The sequence below is a fragment of the Osmerus eperlanus genome, chromosome 1 (genome assembly GCF_963692335.1).
Source record: "Osmerus eperlanus chromosome 1, fOsmEpe2.1, whole genome shotgun sequence".
Classification (NCBI taxonomy): domain Eukaryota; kingdom Metazoa; phylum Chordata; class Actinopteri; order Osmeriformes; family Osmeridae; genus Osmerus; species Osmerus eperlanus.
The window spans coordinates 5,111,871-5,137,575 of NC_085018.1; the positions used below are offsets into that span (position 1 = coordinate 5,111,871).

The 25,705-nt window shown below is 41.5% G+C and overlaps 1 protein-coding gene across 1 annotated transcript in view; it reads left to right on the plus strand.

Annotated features, from left to right (window-relative positions):
- cpne9 (copine family member IX) overlaps window positions 1-25,705 on the plus strand; it is a 226,224-nt gene that overhangs the window by 171,211 nt on the left and 29,308 nt on the right. Inside the window, 1 exon segment of the mRNA XM_062456646.1 lies at window positions 7,265-7,392. Coding sequence (XP_062312630.1) covers window positions 7,265-7,392 — 128 coding nt within the window.

The following is a 25,705-nucleotide window of genomic DNA, read 5'->3' on the forward strand; positions in this document are numbered from 1 at the left end:
CTTGAGCTACAATTCTTGTATGAAATGTGCTATATAAATAAAGTCTTACTTACTTACTTACTTACTTGACCTGTTCCCCACACGAGGTAAAAACTACAAAATGTTACCATTTGCAAAGGCAACTTCATATCTCCAAAATTATTGAATTAAAGGGAAATATACATTTTTGCTAACGCTTTACCACACCACAAATGGCTCACCATTGCCCATAGGTGGCTACAGGCCACGCCCCAATTGTCCATTTTCAAAGTGATGGCATTTCCACCCCATGAGTCTAAAATGTCTGAAACTTGCACTACATGCCTTATTTCTCATGGGAAACAGAATAGCCATTGGTGACCCATACAGTCCGCCATGTACTGTGAACATTTTGAAAAACTAAAAAACAAATATCTTTGTATGAACCATGACTCCAATTGACCGAAAAATTTGTATGTGTAGGACACATGTAGTTATGCTAGTTTGAGACCACAATAGCTATAGAAATAAGAGTGAATTAGGAGGGCGGCTTTGTCCACATACAATTTTTCTTGTTGTTTGTTCATAATTTGATGACTGTGAGGACTGTATTCCTCCACAGATACCATGGGCTTGGACATGGAGTTGGACCAGTTACTATTCACTTTGACTTGATGGGTGTGATCTGTGAAGAATGAATGGCACCATGCAATGGTGAAGGGCTATAACCAAGGGTTGATTGTAACTGGTGTTTGAAAACACATGTTGCAGACTAGAGGAATTGGGCAAAAGGTCCTGGTGAGGAAAGTCCCCAAACATTTTGCAGAATGGGCAGAAAAAATATTAGATGGCATTGTATCAAGGCCCAATTGAAGAAGAAGCCATAGGATATTTACAATTGTAGTAGGCCAATAGATCTGTTTTAAGAGTTTAGGGGTGTAATTTGTTGGATATAAAGCCCCCACTCTCACTCCTTGGCTTGAAGCAAAGGCTGGTGGCCTAGTAGCCATTCTGTGGATAATTTGGCCACAGCTAATGCTACTGCTAAAAGAAACAGAAGGTCTTCTTCTTCAGAACTATAAAGTTTAACCAACCAAACACAGCTTGGTCATTTTATCTTCTTTGGCACAATGAAACTAAGCATTAGACTAGAAAGCATGGGCCTGACCAGAGAAATTTGGTGAGGGATGTCACCCCCCAGAGACAGTTGGTAACAGAGAAGTGGTGAATACCATAAGCTAAAATATTGCTTTACACATCCTCCAGTCATAAACCGATACTCCAATTAAAAAACAAGTTCATATGAATACTCTTGACAATGTTTAGCACGCAAATCTGAGAAATAGTTGAATGTAAGATGAACAGTAGATTTATTGTGAATATTTGAAATATGTATTCTTGACTAATTGCTAGGGCCCCTTCATATGACTGCCAAATTCTCACTGATACATGCAGGCCCCTGACACACATGCGAGCTTGGGGCGACGCACACACATCCCAAGCCTTCTGGAAAGGCTGCTCTGACCAAGCCCCCACCTCTCACTCCAGAGACAGTTGGTGACAGAGAGGTGCAGACATAAGTTAAACATAGTCATGCATTAAGACTAGAGTAAATAATAGAGACAAAATGTGTAAATTGATGTTGAAACTCAGTGCTCTGAGTTGGTGCATGTCAGTTTAGACAGAGGTAGCCTTTTAAACCTCTAGGTAAAAAAAAAGAAAATCTGATTTGATTGGAACACTCTTTTATACATTTATTGTTGGATTTGACATTTAACAGACATTTAATTCATTTAGCAAGTTCTTTAACTCAAACAACCATAACATAGTACATATGGTGTACAAAACTGCAGTCAGATTTGGCGAGATTGCTATCTTGGATGTTATCTTTACATATTAATTGTCAGCTAGATAATCATATTGTAGCGGCATGCCAAAAAAGGAAAAGAAATGTGGAAAATTGTTTGGTTAGAAAACCGGTGCAGGGGATTTCAGTTGTTGTGTTTGTCTAGTTAAATGTGTGTAATGTTATTATTTGTTAGTTAAGATAATCCTGTTGGTCACCCTGATTGTTCATATTGTGTGGTTTAATGGCACCAGAGAGTCTAATCATGGGCTTGAATTTTGAGAATGCTGTACTTTCACCAGGTACATTCACAGGCAGCTGAACACAAGCTCTGTCCTACCCCAGTTGTCCTCATGACTCTTGTCAATTGTGCATTGACTGAGATTCTAGAATGAGATCAACTCAGGAAGAATTGCAATATCCGCAGTTATCTTGCCAAATCGGGGAACTTTGAAAACAGTGCTGTGGGTGAAAATGTATTGGTAGCGGGTGGCAGGTTTTTAGGGTGTAATGTGTCTCCTCACTTTCATAAAGTAATTGTTGCTCTGTGTCTCTGTTCGGTGGTGATAGGAAGCGGCATGATTAAATAATTTGCTGTACCAATGAAACGTGAGATTTTTTGAAAAAAATCACACAAAAAAACAAATATAATTTAAAAAAACATAATTAGATTTTTTTTACATACATTTGTGAATCGATCTGAATCACTGGCAGACTGAAATGAGGGTTCAAATGTGAATCGATTTTTTCCCCCACCCCTACAGAACACGCTTCAAAGTTGTCACTTTCAAAAGGATGGCATTTTGACCCCATCAGGCCAAGATGTCTGAAAGTTGGTATGCATGCCTTATTGCTTATGGGGAACATGAGTCCCATGAGTCAGTCTCAAGATCCCATAATGTCGGCAGCATGGATTTTTCTCTACAGTGACCATTTGTGAAGAATTTTAAAAAATAACTGAAAATCAGCCATTGATCCAATTGTCTTGAAATATTGTGTACATGTATGAAATACATGTCTGTGTCATGTCAATTTTGCAAAAGTTTGCAATGTTGAGGAGGAACCCGCCATTGCCACCTGCAGCTATATTTGTTGTTATTATTATTATAAAGTTTATAAATATACTGTAATTTTGCCTACTCTGACACTAGCCATTGCAAGACAAATACGTTACTGGGATGAAAGGTCAGTGTTTTATTATTATTAATAATAAAATTAAACTTGTATTACACTTTTTAAAATACTCATAGATGCCCTATGGTGTCAGTACACAAGGTAAAATAGTAATAGTTACAAAAAGAGGTAGGTAGTAAGTAGGTAGTTAAAAACCAGAGGAATCATAAAATGGAGGGAAGGGAAGGAGGTAACTGGTAAATGGAACTTGAAAAGGTGAGCTTTGAGGGCTTGTTTGATTGATGGCAGGGTGCTTGCCTGTCGAATGTGGTATGGGAGGGTGTTCCAGAGAGAGGGTGCAGCAACTGAAAATGCCCTGTCACCACAGGTCAAGGCACTCTTAACACTGCAGCCACCAGCATGACCTCCCAACCATATTACACAAAGTAGAAGGCCCCAAAAAACCTGGCAGCTTCTAAATAAGTCATAAAACGACATGCAAGCCGTTGTGTAAGCACACAAGCTAGAGACGGCCACAAGTAGCTGTGTGAATTGTTTTTGACAATGCAGAGGAAGGGTGGAAGAAAAAGTGTGTCACAAAGCAACAACAGAGGGGAAAAAATAAGGACATTCCCTCATCTGTTAGATGAAAAGTGAGAACCAAAGCTGAAATCAGACAGATGATAAAGGAGCTAAGCTAAGTATCATGTTGAGATGGAGATAAAAACAACAAAACATAGAAGGGAACACATAGTCTGTGTTCATTTAGGGGAAATTTGAAATAATTATTTTAGAAGACTAGAAAGTTTAAGAAGTGTTTTAAATTTATTTATATAAAACAAGCACATCATTGGTGACAATCTCAATTCTCAAGGTGAACCCTAGAAGTTAGGTGACACCAAGTCTCCTTAACTGCTAACTGTCATCCAACATGTGCTAAGTTCAAAACAGTTGAAGTGTAAAAGTGTGAAGTTAAAAAGCCCAAATACTGTAACTGGTTAGGTCAAGATCTAATAAAGTTATGTAGCACGGAATAAAAGCTAGTCAGAAGCTTTGAACCAAGGTCAGTACCCTCATGGTTAAACATCAACTCTTTAAAGTCCTTGCAGTACACAGAAGTTCTTCTTCTCCCTCATGTACCCCGGGTTTAAATCAATCTTTTGATTGTAGTATACTGGTATGATTCCTAGCTGTATATATTTAGGACAATTACAACAACAAAAAAAGGCTAGACGTAGTGACTTTTTAAAGTCTAAGATGCTTTTGAAGTGCTTGACAACAGTCAACAGCAAGAGTATGGAAGCAAATCGTTACCAAAATTCAAATGCAAATGCATTTCCAGAAATGCATTTGCATTTTAAGAATGTGGCTGCATTATTTGACTCATAAATGAAATTAGTAATCAATCATCCTATTTGCATTTTAATTTTCTTCTTCAAGAGTGCTCAATCTTTCACTTAATTCAAATGAAAAAGAAATAGACATTTGAGATTACATTTTCAAAACATGCCCCAGCAAATAGATACCAAAATTCAATTTGAAATGTAAAATTTGAAAATTAAAATGCATTTCCAGAAATGCATTTTCATTTTAAGAATGTGGCTGCAAAATCCTGACCACAATTCAAATTCAAATGCATTTCCAGAAATGCATTTTCATTTTCAAGAACGTGGCTGCAAAATCGTGACCACAATTCAAATTCAAATGCATTTCCAGAAATGCATTTTCATTTTAAGAACGTGGCTGCAAAATCGTGACCACAATTCAAATTCAAATGCATTTCCAGAAATGCATTTTCATTTTAAGAACGTGGCTGTAAAATCGTGACCACAATTCAAATTCAAATGCATTTGCAGAAATGCAAAATGAACGAAAAAGCATTCTGAGCGGCGCAGCAGAGTGACGTCAGTAGCCGCTCTTCTTCAGCTCCCTGCTGACCGAGCTACCCATCTTGTTCGGTAGGGAGCGGTGTGCACATCTGCATTGCAATTACATTGCAAATGTGCCGGGAAATTGATTGAATTGCCGGGTCTTTAGAGGACGCATCACAGACTGAGCAACTTGATGTCAAACAATGACTAAAACAGTGGCAGAGCTACTATTAATGTGTAAATCTGTGACGGCAGAGTATGCAGCCAAGCTCTCTATGACTTGTTCTACTCGGTCACGGGCATCAGACTCAGATATATTATTAGATTCTACCTGTTCAGCTAATTCTAACAGTGTTTGCACAATTTGAGGGAGCGCCATGGTCTGTGATGCGTCCTCTAAAGCAGCGGTCCCCAACCTTTTTCGCGCCACGGACCGCTTTCATGTAAGACATATTTTCACGGACCGGCAGAACGGACTGGGAGGAAAGATAGGCCCTGGACAGCTGCTCTGCTAATGCATGTACATTCTGGGTTTGATCCTAGTTAGTGACTTCCACACCTAATGCGAGCGCGCGAGAAAAATAGTTTAGCTGATTTGAGCAAAAAATAGTTTTTGGAGTTTTATGTAAAATAAACAGCCGTTTTTTCAATTGACCCATCTTTAAGTTTCTTAGCCTGGTTTTCCATCGTTATATTGTTACTATCTAGCTTTCGATGTGTCAGTCCCACTGTTGTGTGTGACTATAAGCTACGACAGTGACGCACTTCGGGTGTCAAGCAATCAAACAAAATTATGGAATAGGCCTGAACTGGATATAAGGAATTCAGGCCTATTCCATAATTTTGTTTGATTGCTGTTACGGCAGAAAATCCCGCTTGATGTTGGAAATGGAAGCAGGGTTTTCAGTGCTTTAGTGGCGATCTCAGGATAGCCTTCATCCAAAACACCGATAGAGTTGTTGTCTCAAACAGGCTTCATTGAGTGGTAACTATCACTTGTCATGTGTCAAGAGGAAGAGACGCGCATGATACCGTTCAATAAAGCCAAAGCCATTGCTAAAAAATGAGTAAACACACGTCTTTGCAGAGCTTTTTTGCTCAGGGGAAAAGGCCCGCGGAGAAGGAGAGAATCAGGTCATTTTTCAGAATAAAACGTCTTTAAGACTCTGATAATCAATTAAAAGGAAATAATGTTATTAATTCTTTTTTGTGCGGCCCGGTACGAAATGACCCACGGACCGGTACCGGTCCGCGGACCGGTGGGCACCGGTTGGGGAATGCTGCTCTAAAGACCCGGCAATTCAATCAATTTCCCGGCACATTTGCAATGTAATGCAATGCAGATGTGCACACCGCTCCCTACCGAACAAGATGGGTAGCTCGGTCAGCAGGGAGCTGAAGAAGAGCGGCTACTGACGTCACTCTGCTGCGCCGCTCAGAATGCTTTTTCGTTCATTTTGCATTTCTGCAAATGCATTTGAATTTGAATTGTGGTCACGATTTTACAGCCACGTTCTTAAAATGAAAATGCATTTCTGGAAATGCATTTGAATTTGAATTGTGGTCACGATTTTGCAGCCACGTTCTTAAAATGAAAATGCATTTCTGGAAATGCATTTGAATTTGAATTGTGGTCACGATTTTACAGCCACGTTCTTAAAATGAAAATGCATTTCTGGAAATGCATTTGAATTTGAATTGTGGTCACGATTTTGCAGCCACGTTCTTGAAAATGAAAATGCATTTCTGGAAATGCATTTGAATTTGAATTGTGGTCAGGATTTTGCAGCCACATTCTTAAAATGAAAATGCATTTCTGGAAATGCATTTTAATTTTCAAATTTTACATTTCAAATTGAATTTTGGTATCTATTTGCTGGGGCATGTTTTGAAAATTAAATCTCAAATGTCTATTTCTTTTTCATTTTAATTAAGTGAAAGATTGAGCACTCTTGAAGAAGAAAATTAAAATGCAAATAGGATGATTGATTACTAATTTCATTTATGAGTCAAATAATGCAGCCACATTCTTAAAATGCAAATGCATTTCTGGAAATGCATTTGCATTTGAATTTTGGTAACGATTTGCTTCCATACAAGAGGAGCGGAGGAGAACAGTTTCATCAAGATTGTCAGTTTGAAGTTTGGGGCAGACAAGCTTTTATGTTGGAAAATGCACAGCTATTGATAGAACCGAGTCAAGTCTGACATGTTCAGGACATTCAAAGACATTGGACATCAATGGCACTGACCATTCACCGCACTCCCTATCATATTTTCTGCTGTTTCACATTGATCACGTATGATTTTGTCAGAATTGTTTTTTATACAAAAATGAATGTAGCACTTTGTGTTTGGTTCTGGTTGCCAAATAAATGCTGGTAATCTGTCAGATTTTCCCAACACTGTAAAGATTGTACAAGTTTAGCTGATGATAACTAAAGTATGATGTCTACTTCTCTGTTTCTTGCTGTAGAACTTCAACGTAGAGAACCCTAACTGTGTGGGGATCGAGGGCGTGCTGGAGTCGTATTTCCAGAGTCTCCGAACTGTTCAGCTGTACGGACCAACCAACTTTGCTCCTGTTATCAACCAAGTGGCACGGTGCGAGATTTAACACACACAGCAACACGCATGAACACACACATAAACATGCCCATGTGTGCACACAAACATACACAGTCATAAATAATGTGCAGAATAGATTCATACACTCAAATATTGTCACATGGTGAAATGTGAGATAAATAAATGCGTATGTGACACACACACACACCTTACTCTCTCACAGTGTTCCAACCCTAGGTCAGCTCAGCTATGAAATACTTTGTTCAAACTTTACTGACTTCAAACTTTGAATTGGTTGGATTTATTTTTCACACTATGTATGAACCAAACCTGTGTAAAACGTATCTAATCTACCACCATCTACCACCTCTCAATCACTCGCTCCGTCAATTTATCTTTTTTTTTCTGTTTCCCCTTTCTTTCTCTTTGCTCTCTGGCAGATAGGTCAGCTAAGGTGTTCTTCTTTCCACTCTGTTGTATATTGCTTTTCCCAGCTCTAATGTTTTGGGTGTAACTGCAAAATTGGCTTTATATAGTGGTTCTACTGCACGAGTCACACAAACAACCCTACGCTTGCATTAAGCAGGATATGGCAAATATAACAAGTTTACTGGAAGCAATCATTGTCAGTAACAACGTCCCTGTCTTAAGTCTTGGGGTCATGTGACTGGCTATCCAAGTAGGGAAAACTGCATCCAACTTTGTCAGCTTCTCTTATACTCCCTCTATATCAGCCTCTCTCAATCCTGGTCCTTGGGCCTACTGTAGCCCTCCATGTTTTTAGATGTGTATCTGCTCCAAATGAGTTGTCAAAACAATAGTTGGAAGTAAGATACCATAAATATATGTGCCCTTTGTGCACCCTACCCCCACCTGTCACTTAAGGTCAGTCACTGCTGCTCTCACTTGCTAGCCAACCTTCACTGAGGGGATTGTTTGAATGATCCAGATTGGGCTGAAGCTGAAGGGTTCATCGTGTGATAACCTGCACCCATTGGAGAAAGGAACTTGATTGCAGACAGGTCAGCATTCAGATTCTAATTATCATGGGTATTGCTCAGAGGATCACTTGGAAGAACCATTGTCTATTGACATGCAGACGTGCCCTGGGTTAGCATATTCCTGCTACTTAACTCCTTGTCCTGTTGCAGAACACACTTGAAACACAGCACTTGGTTAACAATTGTAGGTGGTAATTGTAAGGCCGGAGACGCTTTGTTTTTGTCCCCGGCTTGGAAAACAATTCTGTTAGATGTTCAGGGAGATAATTGACTCGTTAATATCTGACTCCAATTTGAGAAATGTGCACAAGTGCGTGACCTGTAACCTTGAGCGCTAAACAGTTAATGACATGAAACTCTGACGTAGGTAAAAATCGTCTGCTTGATCAGAGCACCGACCTTAAAGTATGCATACTCACTAATCAGTTGTTTATCTCTACTATAATATGGATTTAACCATCGACCTAGTATGTAAACCGACCACTCAGAGGCTCCGGTATTTCCTTCGGAGCGTGGAGGTCCACTGTAAGTGACTCAGAGGCCTTACATTTACATTACATTTACATTTATTCATTTAGCAGACGCTTTTATCCAAAGCGACTTCCAAGAGAGAGCTTTACAAAGTGCATAGGTCACTGATCACAACAACAAGAACAAAACATTGCGAGTAGCCAAAACATGAAGCACACATTGTGAACAACCAAAGTAAGTGCCAAAGGGAAGAACCATAAGAGCATGTAGTTAAACAAGTTACAATTAAACAACATGAACCGCTATAAATGCAAGTGTACCTGTGGAAAAAACAAGCAACAATAATAAAAACAATATATCACAGCGAGTACAAAAATGTAAATCAGTTACCACTAACCACAAGAGCAACAAGTCTCTAAGCAAGAGTCATTGTGATCCTTGAGGAAACTAACATCGTGTCAAGCGAACCATTCCTAAGTACCGTTGTACTCCCGGAACAAGTGCGTCTTGAGCCTTTTCTTGAAGGTGGAGAGACAGTCAGTGTCTCTGATGGAGGTGGGGAGTTGATTCCACCACTGGGGGGCCAGACAGGAGAAGAGCTTGTGTTGGGACGGGGCGGTCTTGAGCGGTGGGACCACCAGGCGGTTGTCTGAAGAAGACCGTAGGTGACGGGTGGGGGCCTTAAGTTAAAACCTACTTCAAAAGTCTACATTTAAATGTAGTCATTTAGCAGACACTCCAGAGCGACTTACAGTAAGTACAGGGACATTCTCCCCGAGGCAAGTATGGTGAAGAGCCCTGCCCAAGGACACAACGTCATTTGGCACAGCTGGGAATCGAACAAACAACCTTCTGATTAATAGCCCGACTCCCTAACCGCTCAGCCATCCGATCTATGTTTATAACCAGTATAGCCGCATTGACCCAACTAGATCAAGGTTTTCACCGCCGTAGTGTGATAGATACGTTCAAGGAGAACAAGTAACTTAAAAATGCACAATAATAGTGTATTATCTTAATAGTAAGATAATCAATACAATGATAATGAAACATCATCAAATACAAAACATACCTTCAGAGCAATGGTTAACGAAGGTATTCACACTGAAGACTAGGTGCCTAACGCACCGGAGCTGTATCGTAAACAGAACTCAAAGTGATTGGTAAAACTTCTCCCTATATACACCCAAATCTGACTAAAATGGGGACACCGACCATATGACAGAAAAGTTGTCTAACGCATACAAATTCCAATTGGATCATTAATCAAGGCTGCAGTAGACCAACCCCCTTATTTTGACGATCTGAAACGCAAGTATCAAACCGCAAAGCGCAAGTAACTTTGTGGGCGGGACTCCGGCTCGGTTGCTATTTTGCCGGCGGGATAAATGACTTTGCGCCTGGCGCAAATCTAAAATGGGTAGGTCCGAAGTAGCTACATTACTAATGGGTGTGGTTTGGGCGTAACGTGCAATAAACCAATCAGAGCGTCATCTCACATTCCCTTTAAGAGCAGCGCTTGTTCCATGGCGGATTGCTATTATAACGGCGGATTTGCCAGGCGCACGCCAGGAGCGGTTCACAGCCAAGGAGACCGACGTTCTAGTCAGGGCCGTAACAGATAGATAAGTGACATTGTATGGGAAAGGCAGAGCAGTTTTCTCATTGCACTAAATTGCCCGCTCATGCCGCTCATTCAAATTCTTATTTTTATATAGCCTACCCTATATTTTATTTTTAAAATTGTTTGGTTCTTGGAATTAGTTTAACTATTGTACTTTTTTACTTAATTTAAGACCCGTATATGTTTATTGTTTGCACATTCCTGCCACAGTAAATTCTGTGTTTGTGTAACATAGGCTACATGGCGAATAAACCGAATTCTGATTCTGATTCTGATGGAGATGGAAGAAGAAACCCACCCAAATTAGCTTCGGTTAAACAGGCGTGGGAGAAAATTGCCACAATTGTTACAAATCATGTTCACATACATAGAGATTTCTCATGAAAATATTTTTATAATCATTGAAGAAATGTAACAGGCCATAAATCAAAACAATGTAACGTAGCTTCGCAGAAAGAAGACCCTGGCCTCGCCAGCAGTGTGCACGGACCAAGCTTGCGCCCTTAAAATAGCATCTGAATAATGCGCCATTGACTTTAGACCACGTTTTTCCTAGTCAGTGGCGGAATTGTTTTTCGGAAACTGCAAAATAGCACCAGGGAATGTTTGCGCCGGAACACGCCTCCTTTTTCGCTGAACCGCCCACGGGAGCGCAAGGTCATTTCGACGTGCGTCTGTGGAGGGAAAAGTCCGCTTTGCGTCGAGTGCAAACTAGGAATGATACTTGCGTCATTGACAAAGTCAATTGCGCTGGGTGCAAGATCGGGCCCCAAGTGTGCCTTTGCAAGACAAGGGAATATGTTAACACATTTTGGTCTCCTGCAAGCACAAACTTTGTAAATCCTGTAAATGTACATGTTACATTATTACAATTGTTACTAGAATGTGATACATAAAATAAGAAACAAAATCCTATCAAACATTACATTAAAAGCTGTTTAGAACTATATTTACAAGAACACAGCTTTTAATGATAATTTCAGTCTTCCTCGGTCCACCTTCCTCTTCAACTGTTGAGATTACCTCTCCAGAGGTGTGTAATTAAAGTGTGATTGTCATCTTAGCATTCATGAAAATCAACGACTATCCCAGACGAGTATCTGGGTGACCAGTGACAAAGGGGCTGCCAATACAGCCCTACACAATAAAAATGGTACAGTTTGGAGTGGTCTGGGGTCTACCTGAGAAAGAATCAGATTGGATACAAATGGAATTCTGTGAAACAGTCCTAAAACTCAATAGAGGAAATAGGTGAACAGTCCTCCCTCTTGATAAATGAGAGGTACACAAACATAACATCTAGTATATATTAAAATGGCAATTAGAGCAAAACAGTTCTTGGGTCCAAAATAAACAAAACAAATGAAACAGCAGAAATAAAATGAAATACAAGTTCAACCAATCTACATTTACACATCAGATGGCTGAGCGGTTAGGGAGTCGGGCTATTAATCAGAAGGTTGTTGGTTCGATTCCTGGCCGTGCAAAATTACGTTGTGTCCTTGGGCAAGGCACTTCACCCTACTTGCCTCGGGGAGAATGTCCCTGTACTTACTGTAAGTTGCTCTGGATAAGAGCGTCTGCTAAATGACTAAATGTCATTTAGTCACACCCAAAGTCCAACAAACCAACATAGGAACCCATGGATGGACAAACCATATGCACTGTGCATATGCTACAGGAACTGGCGCAGCAACAAATAAACTGACCACAACTGAATCTTTAAACTACATCAAAGACTAAACACAGGGTAATACAGTAGGAATGTAGCAATATCACAACTTGGACCTGAATTAAGTAAATGTAAAAGATAGAATTGCACGTCTTCTCAAGTCAAAGGTATTTTTGCCTGATGTATCCCCAGCGTATGCTGCATGTAAAATGGAGGAGGCCTACCGTTTCCCAGATACCAACATTTTGACTCAGTGTGGCCACTTACCTCGGACGCCGTTTTTTTGGCAGCAATTTGCGGTGGATTAGGAGCACGACAGTTCTTTGTGGTTCAATGCTTACTCACCGCACCATGTTTTGAGCCGCCGGTTTCCCAAACTGTAACATAATTGCTTGTAAACTTATCACGTAGTCACCAAAACTGTAGGGGGATTAATATTGGCCAAACAACCAAAACGAATTCCCCTATGTTTAAAGGAAGAGGGGAAACTGAACAGTGTATTAACATTAACCAAATTATGTCAATACCAATGGAAATTGCAGTTATTTGACTCCATCGGTTAAATCAGAGCAAGTATGGTCAAAGTAAGGTTAAATGAAATATACATCTAATAACATTGCAAATGAATGAAATCAATTACAAGGCAAACATGTTACAAAATGAAGGTTAACTCTTACCTACTCTACCATGATTATTGTAAACCAGAGATAGAAAGCAAGAGGTGATGAGGTGATGTATCAGATTCAAGACTCGGAAGGTACTGACCTTCCGAGCGGTGAATGGGACTGCACCCGACTACATCAAGACTCTCCTCCAGCCTTCCACCCCCCCCCCCCGCCACCTACGGTCTTCTTCTGACAACCGTCTGGTGGTCCCACCGCTCAAGAGCGCCCGGTCCCAACACAAGCTCTTCTCCTGTCTGGCCCCCCAATGGTGGAATCAACTCCCCACCTCCATCAGGGACACTGACTGTCTCCCGACCTTCAAGAAAAGGCTCAAGACGCACTTGTTCCGGGAGTACAACGGCACTTAGGAATGCTTGGCTGGACCTGATGTTAGTTTCCTCCAGGATCACAATGACTCTTATTGAGAGACTTGTTGCTCTTGTTGGTTATTTGTAACGGTTTTAAATTCTTGTACTCGCTGTGAAATATGTTACTGTTGATTGTTTTTCTACAGGTACACTCTTGCACTTTTTGAGTTTCATGTTGTTTAATTGTAACTTGTTTAACTGCATGCTCTTATGGTTCTTCCCTTTGGCACTTATTTGGTTTTTCACAATGTATGCTTCATGTTTTGGCTGCTCGCAATGTTTGGGGCTCGTTGTTATGATCAGTGACCTATGCTCTTTTGTAAAGCTCTCTCTTGGAAGTCGCTTTGGATAAAAGCGTCTGCTAAATGCATAAATGTAAATGTAATGATGAAGGAGAATTAGTAGGACAAGCCAGAGCTGAGGAGAAGGTCTCAGGAAATCAAGAATCCACAGAACAATGCTTCACAATTAGTTTTATACCCAAGAACAACCAATCACACCACATCTTGACCCTTACTTATCAACATATGACTAGCAATGCGACAGTAAGTTACGCAATAAGATGTGAAAGCCATCAAGTAGAGACTCCGTCCAGAAACTCCAGATTTTAGCATATGAGAGGTGGGGGCAGGGTGACACCCAGCCCTACACACAAATGGTTATGTAGTGAAGAAAATGCACTTCATAGAATTAAATTACATTTGTTGTCATAATTTTGCATAGGCTATACATAATTTTCTATACATATTATTGTAAGGTTATAACCATCTGAATTACATACTTGAGCCATGGAGGGAAAGAGTTGTGTCAACTCCATTGCCTTCAATGAGACCGTTTTCTTTTACCAATATGGCAGCAGAAAAGTTCCAAACCAAACAGCCTCGTCGATGAGAAACAGCTGTATGACAGCACTGTTTGAAGGTAATAAGTTAATTTTGCACCATGTTTTATCTTTTAAAAATCTTATCACAGTCAATGGCAGTAGCAAAATAGTTGTAGCATCTAAGCTCATTTTCTACCATCTAGTACATTTAATGTTGTTAGTTTAAAATACTGAGAGATGTCATGTTAATTAGCAAAAACATACTGCTACCAAAAACAATGGTTAAGAGGTTACTGTAGTCTAGCAAAACTAAATTTAACAATGTACTACAGTCAGTTATGACTTTCTTGACAGTGGGGCACGATTTAATAACGATGTATGTAGAACAAATGACTTGTATGCAAGTTACTTTCAATGACAATACATAAAATGTAGGAAGAGAATAAGTTACAGTACAGCTTTCATATTGGAGATGTGAATACATTTGATACCATTACCAAGTGAGGCTACATACATGTTTTAGGCACTGGGATAAGTAGCATACATAGGACCGGTGCTATTTCTCTCTGGGTCTGCACAGGACATTAGCTAGCAAGCTTAACTATTTACACATTTTAGTTGGTTTACCATAACCATGAATATTATAGAGATTCCACAAGTCGGCCCGAAACCTTCAGCTACCAAAATGCAAATTATTTTGTTCAGTAGTTACCGAAAAACTATTTTTGTGGATATATTATAAATATATTATTGTGGCTTGCTTTTTTCCACAGGTAGACTCTTGCACTTTTGAGGTTATTGCTGTTTAATTGTAACTTGTCTAACTACATGCTCTTATTATTCTTCCCTTTGGGACTTATTTGGTTTTCACAATGTATGCTTCATGTTTGGCTACCCGCAATGTTTGGGGCTATCTCGTTGTTATGATCAGTGACCTATGCACTTTTGTGAAACTCTCTCTTGGAAGTCACTTTGGATAAAAGTGTCTGCTAAATGCATAAATGTAAATGTGGAGCTCCGCAATCGCTTCAGTGAGTCTTTCCATTCATTTAAATCTCCCACTCGTCTTTGTTTGGAACTTTTTCGTGACATATGAACCACGTGACCACCTAGCTTCCTGATACTCAGTTGACGCAACTCTTTCCCCCAATCTCAATCTCCAGACTCACATACTTAGAGGCGCGTTCTCACTAACTCTGTAAGGGTGTGGGGGCTGTCCCACTGTCAAATCGGCAAGTGTGCAAGGGCTCTTTGGCAGATATTTCAAGCCCTTTATGCACCCTTTCCTTAACCCTCGTGCTGCCTTCGGGTCACATGACCCAAAGGTTCATAACGAACCATCGTTGTGTTTACCCAATTTTACCCAATACAAAAACAAATTAAAATAATGTTCTTTTAACCATCGCAATGTGGGGGGTCTGAGACAGCCTAGCTGTTAAAAGAAAATGCTTCACTTTGTCTTTGTATGCGGTAAATTTGTCGCAATACGACGGTGGGTCACAATGACTGATGGGTCAGAAAGACCCAAAGATAACACAAGGGTTAAGTCTGCATTTTTGCAAACTTTGGCTAAGGGAATTGCCCACAATTCACAGCGTTGTGACGAGAAACATGAGGGTTACCAGGGGAAACCCGGAAGCAAGAGAAAAATCCTGGCAAACCCGCCTTATAAGATAAGAAAGAAGAAGAATGGTAAACAAACAAGCATGGAAGGAGCAACTAACCCTGAAGTTCACATGTTTTGAAAAAAAGTTTACATGTAAGTTTAAACACAAAGCTCAGTGATGGCAGAGAAAGTAGTAAACCTAAAATGATATTATTGTGGGTCCCAAACCCACAATAATAGTGTGTAACGTGTTTCCGCCCATTCTTATTCATAGTATTTTGAGCCTGTGCAGCCTCTTGCACTCAATCACTTGCCATGTGACGTCAAGAAAGTCTGTGAGGGTTCAGAGTGGAGATTGAGATTGGGAGTTTCTCTCTATGGCTCTGTTTTGATTTAACCCTTGTGTTATCTTCATTGCGTCATTGTGACCCACCGTCATATTGCGACAACTTTACTGCATACAAAAACAAAGTGAAGCATTTTCTTTTAACCGTTGGGATTTCTCAGACCCCCCACATTGCATATGGGGCTATTATTGTAGCAAAAGTATTCATAAATGCACACCACGATCCACAAATGCACAGCACGATCCACAAATGCACAGCACAATCCACAAATGCACAGCACGATCCACAAATGTGTACGATCCGCAATCCACAAATGCGTACCACGATCCACAAATGCGCACTGAGATTTGTGTATGTGTAAAACAATGTCCAAATATGTAGTTACAAAGTCTGGCCTCTCACTTGGCGGGGTTTTTACACGTGACTTTTGCTACACTTCTGCTGTGGTACAAATCCACAACCTGTGTGCGTGTGCGACAATATGTGCCTCAGTAGCTGTAAAGCCTCCATACCACCAGTCGGCGGTATGTCGGTCTGCGGGCTGGACGATTCTTGTTTGACAGTTGACCAACGTCCCAAAAGCTTAATGTATATGCTCAAGCTTGTCTCAGCTCTTTACTCTTTTGTGCAAAGTTTGTCAACATTCAATCGACCATATTCGGCAAACAGGTAAACACGACAGCAAATAGGAAAACAAAACAGCAAATATGAAAACACAAATCATAAAGCACAACGGCAAATAGGAAAACAAAACGGCAAATAACTTCTACCGGAAAAAGTAGGGCCTATCTAGCAGAGGACAGACCCTCCTGATTGGACAGACGGACTGTCTTTTAACAGGAAGGAGAGGTGAAAAACACAGAAAAGCGCCTATTTTGAAAACATGAGTACTCCCGAAGATACTTTCACTATTTTTAAGAATTATTTTGATGCAGGGCATACATACGACGTGATAGTTGATATGTTGTCAATCAATCACAACATCAGGATGAGTATACGCAGTTTGAAGTCAGCGACAGGCCAGCGACTGACCAATCTACTTGCCCGACATATTTTTTTACTGGCCTCGGGCCATCGCTTATGTCGAACCCTGCTAATGCCACATTTATTTATTGAGACTTTTATTTCCTAACGCCACATATATTTCCAAACACCACATTTATTTCTGTGCTGTATTTATTTCCAATCCTACATGCAAGTGAGAGGGGCGTGGTTATCTTCAGACCAAAGTAGCTGCACAAGATCAAAGGCAGATAGGGACACCTAGATTTGAGAGATGACGGAAGACATAAGTAGTGTTAGAGATGGCATGCTGGCCTTAGTAGATCAAATTGATCAGCATGGCTTGTCAGGGGATATCATTTTGGCACACATTGAAGATTTTGTAGAGGTACTTGGGCGGATAAGTGACTGAGACTGAGACTACAGACTGAGGTGGCTGTGGCTCAGGGGGTACATTTAGCAGATGCTCTTATCGAGGGTGGTCTGTTAATCGCAAGGTTGGCGGTTCGATCCCCGATTTCCCAGGCCATGTGCCGAAGTATCCTTGATCAATACTCTGAACCCCATGTTGCTCCCGATGGGCAGGCCAGCGTCTTGCACAGCAGCTCCGCTGAGTGTGAGTGTGAATGAAAGGTAAAATGTGAAGCGCTTTGAGTGCCGCTAAGGTAGAAAAACGCGCTATAGAAATGCAGTCCATTTACCATTTTTACCATTTACAGAACATTGACATTGATTACTTTCGTCTTAAATAATCAAAGGGTTAAGCGTATTTTGATTGTATTGTCTGGGTTAACAGCAATGATCTAAGTATTAATTTGTAATATGTAGTGTCATAGGGGCTGTGTTATAATGGTAAATACAACCATTGCCTCGAGACAACCCCAAATACGTGATTAGCCTACATTCGGGTATTGTCTGGTGTGTCCACGGTAACCAGTTGTTTTCGATGAATCCAAAACAAAATGCTGCCTGAATGCCAAGGTAGTTAATAAATACGTAACTGAAAACTTGCTCCATGAGCTTGAGTTGCTTGCATTGTGTAGCAACGGACCAACAATCATATTTGTGTTTTTGCTCTAGTGCGATCGAATCCCACTTCATGCGAGCTTGCAAATGTAAAGCCTAAAGCAGAAAATATGACATGTGACTTGAAAATCGCCAATAATGCTTGTGAATTTGTGACGAATCTGTGATAGAGGCCGATGACAGCTGCTGCTGTTAGGTGAACGCACAGCTCGCATGCTTACTGAAACCAGGGGCCTGTACTACGAATCAAGATTTGGCGTTAGCGAAACTTCAGGTTCAACCCAGGGTTTTCTGTATCATGACGGTGGATCACTTGTTACCGGGGTAGATCGCCATGGTAATACATGCTGAACGCCTAACACGGGGCCTGTACTACGAATCAAGATTTGGCGTTAGCGAGGTAACTTCAGGTTCAACCCAGGGTTTTCTGTACTACGACGGTGGATCACTTGTTACCGGGGTAGATCGCCATGGTAACACATGCTGAATGGCTAACCTGGTCGGGAGCAGGTTAAGTTGGAGATCAGAGATCAACCGGTATAAAAGCCCCGCCCACTAACTCATTCTTGAGGATAATGCCGTCACCGTTCATAGAAGATCCTGTGGAGCTTGGTACGCCGATAGTGACAGGTGTGCTCAGAAGAGCCAGAACATTTAGAGACCGACAAATCCCTTTGGCATTCCCTCATGAGTAGCTATCTTTATGAAATATATAGATTCTCAGCAGAGGGAATTACGTATCTTTGCCAGCCTCTTGAGCCGTATGTTGCCAATGCAACACATCAAAGCCGTGCGCTCACAGTCCCACAGACTATATATATACTGTTTCGTTATTTTGCTACCGACTTTTATAGTGTGGGTGATGCGGAGAATCTGAGCAAGAACACGGTCTGCCGCGCAATTTGCAAAGGATTTTCTTCAATGGCTGTTGCCACCATATTCTGATTAATGGAGTGATGAAAAAGAGATATCCAAAGTGCCCTTTGTAAAAACTTTGGACTCTAATATGTTGACAAAATGAAACAAGGATTTTCATTCTGTCTTCATGCAATGTTCTGATTGCCGTTCTGGAAATGTATGCACATTATATCATATTTTACAACTTAATGCATCATTTGCTCATTTAAACATACATTTACAGGAAACTAGTAATGAAAACAATATTTGACCTAATATTAGTTATCAACTTGGGAGGTTTCATGTTGATATGTTATCCCTATTCACTGGGGTGTCTCCCCTTAACCCATTCTGTTGTCCTTGGGTTGCTTTGCGCCTTTTTCTAATAATTTCCATATCAGAAATGTGTGTTTCTTTCAACCAAAACATTTCAAACCAAAAAGAACAATGTGTATGGTACCATACAATGCTCTTCACAAGTTAAATAAATGATCATTTCACTACTTTCATTGAATTTGGATGTTTCATTCACTTTTATAGCATTTTTCAAAAAGAATAAATAGAAAGAAACATTGAAAGAAAGAAATGGTGAAAACCCCCACAAAAGACTCAAAATGCACAACAAAAAAGCCACAAAAAGGTATAAAAATACCAAAATGTAGAAAAAAGTTGAACAAATACATTCTTATGTGTTCTCCCTTCCATAGGAACACAGAACAGCCAGCCTTGTTTTTTTTAATTAAAAGCCTCTTATACTCTATATCGAGCCTCTTATACTCTATATCGAGCCTCTTATACTCTATATCGAGCTCCAGGGTTCTTTTATACAGGGCCCTCACATTGTCTGCTCCAACCTGAAACAAATAAAGAACATTGTCCCTTTGCAAGGCACACTTGGAGAAAGTTGAAGGTGTCCATTTGACTACTGTGTTTGAAGGTTCATTGCTTATAATTTGTGTCTGTCTTGGCCTTGAAGTGGAGGCCCTAGGCTCAGGGGGAGGAAGACGTTCCTCTTCCTGCTGAGTTTAACACCATAGCAATTTAATCAATTGAGTCATATTTGAAATGAGCACTGTAAGGACTTGTGTCTCATGTTCCGACCACCACCATTAGCAAGTCATTACAGACACTTCAATCACAGCCACACGTTCACACACTCTCACCATCTGTGTTGCAAGTGGTAAATAAAACTCAAAAGTGTACCCCCAAAATGCTCTCTGAGCAGGCAGACACAGTTTCCTGATCATCTAGGACCTCCACTTGAGAAAGTAAATGGCATATTTGATCAATATTCAGCAACCACATATGGCATACATACTGGCGTATGACTATTAGTTTCACTGTTACCTCTGTATGGCACAGTGGGACAACAGTGGGTGGTGGCAGCAACACCACTGTATTTCCTGTCACTGCAGAGAACAGTAATACATTTCACTCCTACAATATTCATAAATAATTGTTGAATGAACATGGTCACATAGATTACTTGAAACATACATATGCTTGGGTTTCCGAGCTGCTGCCACCAGGGTCTGAAGAAATGTCCCCTTCCACTCCTTCCATCATGGGGCGACCCTGATAGCTAGAGAGGGCCAGCTCCTCAGCAGGAGTGAAGTCCTGTGGAGGAGGGCCCCCCAGTTTTCTTTGCCTTATTTTTCTTCCTGTTGGCTGCAAGCAATTTCATTGTTCTATAGGCCCTTTGTAGCTATACCAATATCTTACAAAAGGGACTGACTCAGGCAATTCAGCCTTGTACCTTAAAATATGTGCAAGTATTGCCTACTGCTACTTACCGTTTTGAATTATGGTTTTATATGAATTTTTTCTTTGCTCCCACGATTGTTTGCCACTGCCAGGGTTGCAACTAAAATAATACAGCAACAAAAGTTTAACGTTATGGAATGCACACGTGTAATTATGGTCACATCTTGTGCCTGGGGCACAAGATACCAATAAGTCATGTAGCTTACGCATTTACAGCGTCTGCTATTTTCTGCCAGCTTGGCAGCAGCGACTTTGTTGATTTTTGTCTGTATTATATGTCTGTATTCTTGATATGTTTGTATTACAATATTTCATACAATATGCGTGAAATATGCTTCTCTTGTTTTGTCCATGTTTGCGATTGGACATACGGTGCAAACACCGCCCCTTTATGTGAACGCGCACGTCTCTAGATTGGAAAGATCTGGGTTGAGTTAGAGAGTTGATAACCGCCGTCGTGATACCACTTATCGTGATTGTTACGCTTCGCGTAGCCGGGTAACTGAAAGTGATCCAGAGCATGTTGATCTTGATTCGTAGTACAGGCCCCGGGCGTCCAGCACCTGTGCTACAGGGAGCTACCTGTATGGGGGGTGACAAATGCCCTTGCACGGCCAAAAAGCATACAATGTAGACAAGCTTTGCCCACGATGTCCGTGTCGTTGCCTTTTCATCATTGGTTCCTAATGGGAGTGATGGCGGCGACCTAGTACGTGTGTACGCTAGTATGCTCAGGGCCGGATTAAGACAATGGGCTTTAGGGGCTGCAGCCCTGGGCCTCGACACCAGGGGGCCTCAGGTTGCCCGATGTTGAGTGAGTCAATGGCACCGCGCATAACATTAGAAAAATTCAGAGTGAAAACAAAAATATTGTGCGAAAATGTCCGGTCAAAGACAGCACAAGAGTGGGGCCAAAATCCGCGATGGGCCTGAGCTCGAATAGTTTCGGCGACTTTTTATAGTAAAACATTTCTGTAAATCAAAAGTAGATGGAGTCTTTCGACAGACCCTCCAATCATCAAGCAGAAGCCCAGCGTCCAGGCCAGCCCACTCCTCCATGTACCCCCAGAGACACTGAGCGTCAGTGGGCGAGACATAATCGCAGCATTTATCCAATGACCGTATAGTTTCGAAGCACTAAAAAAATCTGTTCAAAGCAGCCCCATTGAAGTCCATTGAAGCTGGGCTTCAACAGGGAAATGCACTGTGACGCTACGGGAATGTATGAGAAGGAAATGATTCTGAACGAACTCGTCTTGGAGATAAACGTGTTCTTAACGCATTTAAAATGTTAACACAATAGTAAATATTTCGACCAGTGTAGCTGGTCTCAGGTGCATCAGGGGCTCAGGTGCATCATTGTCAGCACAGAGAGGGACATTGCGCTTAGTAGTGATGTTGTGCAGGACAATACAGGCAAGGGTTATGTTGCATGCTTTCTGTGGTTATGCTTTCAGGTAGTTAAGGCATGCAAAGCGCCTCTTAAGAACTCCATTTAAACGCTCAATTGCACATCTTGCTCTGCAATGAGCAGTGTTGAAGCGTGCCTGCGCCGGTGTATTTGCTGTTAGAAAAGGAGTCATCAGCCATGGTAGGAGTGGGTAGGCACTGTCTCCTAATATTATGCCATCCGGTCGGTTGGTTTGGAGGTCTCTATATAGAGCGCTCTCCCTCAGGATGCGTGCATCATGGACAGACCCAGGCCACTTGACAACGCAGTTGGTGATGATGAGGTCAGAATCACACACAAGTTGGACATTGATGCTGTGCCTCCCCTTTCTGTTTATAAACTCCCATTCATTCTCATGAGGTGCTTGTATATGCACATGTGTGCAGTCGATTGCTCCAATAGTATTGGGCATATTCCCCAAAAGAAAAAAGCTGCGCTTGGCCTGGGCAATCTGGTTGTCCTTTGGAAAAGAAACAAATTCATTGACCAGGCTGGCCAGTGCGATTGACACATCTCTCACCACATCACACACAGCTGATTTTACCACTCCCATATAGTCACCAACAACTTGATAGAAAGTCCCACATGCATAAAATCGGAGAGCAATGAGGATCTGGTCTTCCACAGACAGGCCGTGACTCCTTTGGGTTCTGTGTTGAAGTTTTGGCCTGAGAAGGTTCACAAGGTACTCTATATCAGCCTTCCCAAAGCGAAACCGGACATACAGCTCCTCAGTGGTGTATTGCTCCAGTGGCTTGGTACGTTCAACATACACCCTTTGACGGTATCCTCTCCTGGCAAAGTGGTGGTGGCGGTGGACAACACCTGCCATTTCACTGTCTCTCTGTGAATCCTCTGAGAAAGGCTGATTTATATGGCTGTGTAGTTGGTCTTTTCAAACACACCTATTACAACTGATTGGTTTTGGCTTGTGTTCAATTGAGGCAATTGGACCCAAGGCCTAAAATTGATGAACAATGTTCACTATAGTAAACAACAGAACCATGGACTCAAGAAGCTGTAACTTCACTGCTGCTGAAACCAATGCACTACTAGAGGGTGTTCGGTGCCATTATGGAACAATAGTGGGAAGTTTTAATTCTGCTAAGGATACCAACAAAAAGAAAAATTATGTTTGGATTTTAATCACAGAAAATGTGAATGCCATAGGGTCTGGCCAGAGGAGGACCACAGACCAAATCAAATTGCGGTGGAAGAATCTTAAGGCCAGGGCAACAAAGGACCATGCTGAAGCCAAAAACCCACAAACAGGCAACAAGCCATTTAAGAGGGGAGATTACACAGATGTGGTCCTCGACATCATTGGAGGTGAGAAGTCGCAAGCTCTCCATGGTATTCAAGGTGTTGTAGGGGATGGCGAGCCTTGGATTGAGGAGGAGGAGAATCTGCCAGTTCCTCCTGAGGCTGATCCAGAGAGCGTATTTATATTGGATCTCAGCTCTGTTCCTGAGGAAGAAGCTGGATCCTCATTGGTTGAGCCAGTGGTAGTTGCCACAGGATCTCAGAGGAAAGGCTTGAAGCGCCCTTCATCAAACAACGATGATGATTACAAGGCACTTCTGCAAAAAGAGACTGAAAGGGCAGAAGCACAGCTTCGTCTGGCAGAGGAATAACTGACTCTGACCAATCTGCAGCAAACCAAGGCCAGACTTGAGATCCGCCTGCTAAAGGCTACGCTCAGACAAGCTGGTCTCTCCACATCAGATGAGGAAGTCTGAAATTATTGTGGAGTATTTGACATTAAGTCTTTTTTTAAATTCAATACATCTATATTTGAAACTTGTTATAAATATCCTCAATGTACAGTGTTTGTGTTGTAGGTCTCAGATGAGCGGACTGCTGGAAGAGGATGGGGTTTTTCTTGTTTTTAGTTTTTTTTAAATGTGTGTGTTTTCATTTCAAATCAAAATAAACTTATATTGACCCCACACTGGCTATTCTACTTGTTGCTCTTTACATATCCATAGTTCTACATTGTGATTTCCTATCCTGTTTGAGCACTGGTTATCCAGATTTGGTGATCCTGAAAAGTTCCTATCCGGATCAGATTGATCCAATCCGATGTTGCTTTGAAAAACTGGCTCAAAAGTAAGATGGATTACTTGATCACGGATCGCAAAAAAAAGGATGACTAAATCCGGATCAATTTTATCCGGATTGAACCTTTTGAAAAACCGGGCCCAGGCCTCAAAATGTCTTAATCCGGCCCTGGACCTGCCACCCGGACAGGTATGTAAATTGGATACCTGCACAAAATAGACTACCACTGTGTGGGGGACAGGGTGTTGATATCACAGCCTGGAAACATAGCTAGCTACATGTTATCACCCTGGCCTTTGCCTGTGGCGTTTCTGCAGGTTTCTTGCAGTTTTAGGTAGTGTAACCCTTATTCACATCGGACACATCTGTCGAGCGTTGCGGTGAAGCTCCACTATACACGGATCGCCGAATGGCAAATTCCGCCTCTATTCACTTTCTATGGGACGCGAGCGATCCGCTGTGCAAAGCATGCTGAGATTGCTCGCAGTGCAGAGCCAACTTGCGGTACGGTCGCAAAAGTTGAGAAAATCTAACTATATGCAAATGTACACAGCGTGAAGATGCAGGCACCAATAAAAGTATAGGATGTAGGTGGCACCATGAAGTTGACCCTTCTGTTTACAACTCGCTTTTATTATCAATGGCGATGAAAGAAACTTATAATAGCCGTTTCGGGATTTCCCGTTTTGATCCGAGTCTCCCTGCCTACACGGATAGCCTTCAGTGGAATGCTGCTTGGAGGAAGGTGGCAGATATTGTCGGACCACCGGTGAGTAGGCTATGGGGTCAGATGTCAGATAGCAACCAGCCACAGTCTGAAATCCCATGGGTACTGCACTAGTAGATCGACGCAGGGGCAGTATGTTTTTGAACTAGTCTCTCACAGCTTGTTATGTAGGACAGGATGTTATACACCGTATTGTCTCTCACTCAATGCCTGTGTACTACTTCTCTCCACCATTCACTTCTCTCAGTAACAGAAGCCTGTGTGTGTGCACGTGTATTTTATAGAGGGAGATATGGTTATTTAAGGGAGAGGAAACAGAGAGAGAGAGCGGAATAGACATGCGGAGAACGAACCCAAAAGGGAGAGAGTGATTGACAGAAAGCAAGACAGACAGTCAGGCCGAAGGGGGGATGAGAAATGAAATACATTTATTCTGGAAGAGATGAGGTGTGAAAAAGGAGTGAGGGGGATGCAGAATAAAGAGGTAGATATGGAGAGTAAGACACACAGACAGAGAAACTGAAAAAAGAGAAACAGAAGTAGACAGTGTGTAACGGTGCGAAGGCCGAATTATACTTCTCCGACTCCGTTACGGACAGACGGAGTCGGACGGATTGGTTGAATTTATAGTACTCCAAAGGCTGTGGGTGCTGAAAACAATTCACCGCCAGAAGAGTAGGTGGCGCAACGGTTTTTTGTAAGTTGTTGTCGAGTGTTTATTTACCTAGGTTATCGAGAAGTCGGAGCAAATGTACAAATTAGCCGTTTCATCAATAAAATACGCACATTTTCAGCAACTACACTGCCCATTTCTCGTCACATTTTAATTCAGATGCTGATTTACA